At 43.4% G+C, this 4,088-nt stretch overlaps 1 protein-coding gene across 1 annotated transcript; it reads right to left on the minus strand.

Annotated features, from left to right (window-relative positions):
* Window positions 1-212: 212 nt before the first annotated feature.
* On the minus strand, window positions 213-3,079 carry PTH (parathyroid hormone). Its single transcript, XM_015412825.1, has 2 exons — window positions 2,994-3,079; window positions 213-477 (listed from the first exon to the last, which is right to left on the minus strand). Exons 1-2 carry the CDS (start codon window positions 3,077-3,079, stop codon window positions 213-215), a joined length of 351 nt encoding a protein of 116 aa, XP_015268311.1.
* Between the last annotated feature and the right edge of the window lie 1,009 nt (window positions 3,080-4,088).

Genomic DNA, 4,088 nt, shown 5'->3' on the forward strand with positions numbered 1-4,088 from the left:
CACCCTGTCAACCTTGTGGACAATCAGTGAGAGCCAAAGCCCCCACTATCTGTAGACTATGAATAGAAGATGTGCAATGCAAGCATATCCAATCGTCAATAAGTAGTGTTGTGCGAACATGCCCTTGGATGCCATCTCAGCAATTATAAATAATAAAATGCCCTATTTGCTCACTACTGTATGCACTTGGCAACACAACATTATGGCTGTTTTCACTGGGGCTTTGTTTTAAATGTGACACCCCTGTACGCTTTGCTCCAGTCCTTTTGCTTCTTCTGCATCTTTGTCTGCAAGTGATCAGGCATCAGCCTCCAGCTCCTGGCTTCACGAGGTTTAGCATCCGCTGCTGCTGCTTCAGCAGGCTGCCCATCATGGTGTATAGTCTGTAGTTTCTCAAGGAGCCAGTTTTGCCTGTCCGCAGAATGAAGGTGCTCCCCCAAATCATGCATAATCTGCACTTCACTCACAGACCTCTTCCTGTAATGAAAATAATTGTTGGGGTGGAATTAAAGCCTTTAATTCTCTGTCTTTGTGTAAGCCTACATGAAGCAAAACATGTTTTCACTGAATAGCAAGATGAAATCTGTTCAACCTGTCCCCTGTATTGTTAACGGACCACAGGCAGATTTTGTACAGTTATGCTAGGGATTTGTATTCCACGTACAGAGTCTTTCATTTATCATTGCAGGATGACTACGATAGTGATAAAAGGATAATCTAAATCAGCAATCCCCACCATGACACCCCTGGAACTGTGGTGCCTGCTGGTTAGTTTCCTGGTACTCATTGCAACTTGGGAAGCCTCAGATTGGTTGCGGTCACACGCGCAAGATAAAGCGGTGGGGGGAGCGAGGCTATTCCCTCCAGAGGAAATTGACCCACAGGGGCAGCCCACCACTGTGTGATCAGACGCAACCGCAGGTGAATCAGGGTGTTGGGGTTTTTTGCCGTGTGTTTCCGGTGTGCTTTCACAGGGGATCGATAAGTCACATCCCCGCACTGAGTGCTCCCTATGCAGTTTGCGATGATGCGCATACTGAAATGGGGGGGAACAATGGCATGGAGTCGGGATGGCCCAATCAGACCATCCCCATGCCATTAGAGCGCGCTGGCACGATCACACAAGGGGAAGTCTGTTCCTGGCCCGTAGCAAACCCATTTGCTACTGGACTTTCCCTAGTGTTTTTTTACTCCGCTTCTGTGGCGGAGCAAAACAGGTTGGCGTCAGGTGCAGGATGCTTCCCAGGGGTTTGCGTCTGATTGCGCCCTTAAAATCCACCCAGCATTCGCGCCTATGGCATGGCTAGTTCTGCGTGTGATTGCGCCCATTGTCCCCTACCTGCTGACTGACCAAAAAGTGCTGAGCTCATCCTTGCCAGGTAGGTCACAGCCGTATGTCCTTGCCTTGGCAGAATTTCTTATGTCTCCATGCTTAGCTTTGCTATGTCTGTGCAGGAAGCAAACCCTCCTCTTTCCTTGGAAACTAAAATTAACTAGTTCTCAAAGCCCCAAAGGCTTCACCTTTTGCATCTGAAGGGAGTACTCATCCAGAAGCAGCTGCCTCCACTGCAGGAGGACATGTGACTTGAAACCTTTCAAAATTTGTGATTGGGCTCCTGGAGCAGGGCAGCCATTTCATGATGGCTCTCATTACCCTTGTTCAAAATTCCAAAATGCCTACAGTTCAACAAGATCAGGCGATCTCTGATCTAAATGTTCCGCCATGAGTACATATCCCAAATTTGGTGGCACTGCGACAACTTCAAAAAATAATGTGGAATTTCACATCAAACTGAAGCTTGGGCTTGTGATGCTGTACTTGCCATGAGCGAATTCAGTACAAGTTGCTCAAAGGAAAATACTGGTGTTCCAGACTGCATTTATATTGCGTATGGTCAGAGGCATTTTGGGAGGCCAGATGAAACAGAGGGCAAAACTCCTATCTTTTTAGTGTTTGTGCAGAAGAATGGATTTGTATCAGAAAACTTGCATTTGCAAACACTTCTGTCCTATATAATATTAAGGTGTAGGAGCCTTGTATTCTGTTTTCTCTGGCCACCCTAGCATACTTTCAGGTTTATCACTAGATTCATAACAGAAATGACTGTACATTGTGCAAGAACTATGAATGGCTGACAGGTACTACATAGCCATTGCTGCAGCTGCTTCAACATCCAACATGCAGCAAGCCCCCCTCCTAACCCACATGAGCTATAAACATTATTCTCCAACATTTAAATCTAGCATTGACTTGATTTTTATCAAGTATGCATCATGTGCATGATGGGTGGGTGCATTTGGAGATATTTTAGTCCACTGCCAGAATCTAAGGTTACATCTCTGGGGCTTTGTGCTCTTCAGATATTACAGAGGTGGAATGCACCAGAGAAGCCTAAAGCCACAAAAGAGAAATCAACAAAACAAAATGTGTGTGTAAAGTCCTGTCAAGTTGCACTCGAGTTACGTGACCCCAGCAAGGGGCTTTCAAGGCAAGTGAGAAGCAGAGGTGGTTCGCCATTGCCTTCCTTTGCGGAGTCTTCCTTGGTAGTCTCCATTTCAAGTACTGATCCTGCTTAGCTTGCAAAGTCTAATGAGATTGGGCTATACCATACTTCCTTCTCTCCCAGAACAAAAAATCCTGATTAGTATTATTTCATACACAGCATCCCCTTATTCCTGAACTTCTGGTTATTTAAATTATGCATGTTTACTCTGAAGAAAGTCTTACTGCATTTTAATGAGATTTCAAGAGAAGTAACCATCTTCACTGGATTGTCTTGAAAAGACATTTGAATAAATTCTTCATCCATGATTCTTGCGCTTAAGGTCAAAAATTAGAAAAATAACCCAACAATAGAGATTCATATCTCTATGAATTTAATGGAAGCTTTAATGCTTCCAGATAGATAGATAGATAGATAGATAGATAGATAGATAGATACATACATACATACATACATACATACATACATACATACATGTTCTCCACTTACATCATGGCTTTTCCATCAGAATTGGTGAACAAGCAGACTGCCCATAAAATGATTGCTGTTCTAGCCATGTCTCTGGTTGAAGTCATGCTAACTGAAAGAGTGGAAAGAAACTAGTTATTCTGTGTAGTCTTGGTTGTAATGGGTTAGATAAAGGAAAGCTTTTAATGATATAAGTATCAAAATAAATAAAGAACAGGTAATTAGGCTATATATTTTTGTTTGTGTGCACTGAATGAGACAGGAACTGATAAGTCAAATTATTTTTCTGTTATACCTTGACCAAATCGTTTAACATCTACCTCATCTTCCATTTTAACATAAGGATAACAGTTCATAGCCTTGATGTGATAGCATAAATACACTTTGTCTGATACAAGCGGCAAGCTTAGGACATGGTTTATTCAGCATAAATGTTTCTAGTGATGTTCTGTATACTGTGTGTTTCCTATTCCTTATTCCTGCACAGAAAATGGTTCAGCATCCAAATACAGTAATATTCTTCCACAGCTCCAACCAATTTATTATTTTATATTTCATAATCACCATTCAGTCATATTAGGTTATATGTATACATTAGGAGCTGCGGTGGCTCAAGTGGTTAAGACGCTGAACTGCAGGCTGTGGAAGGTTGGTAGTTCAGCAATCCGAGACCCGGGTGCCGCATGATGGAGTGAGCTCCCATCTCTAGTTCCAGCTCCTGCCAACCTAGCAGTTCGAAAGCAAGAAATTGCAAGTAGATAAATAGGGACCACTTCGATGGGAAGATAACAGCGTTCCGTGCGCCTCGGCGTCTAGTCATGCCATCCACATGACCACGGAAACGTCTTCGGACAGCGCTAGCTCTTCGGCTTTGAAACGGAGATGAGCACCGCAACCCTAGAGTCGGATTCGACTGGCTTTTGAGCAAGGGAACCTTTACCTTTACTTTAAGTATACATTAAGTTTGTTTTAGTCCTCTTGTGATGGATCTTGAAAAGCAGCAAACATGAGAGGGAGGGCAGGAAGGGTTGCATCAGAGCTTAGTTCTTGTAGCCCTTTCTTACACGCCCAGGGAAATGCTGATTGCCACTTTCGGGTTAGGAAGCATTTTTTCTC

The sequence above is a fragment of the Gekko japonicus genome, unplaced genomic scaffold, assembly GCF_001447785.1.
Source record: "Gekko japonicus isolate JY-2015 unplaced genomic scaffold, Gekko_japonicus_V1.1 scaffold821, whole genome shotgun sequence".
NCBI lineage: Eukaryota > Metazoa > Chordata > Lepidosauria > Squamata > Gekkonidae > Gekko > Gekko japonicus.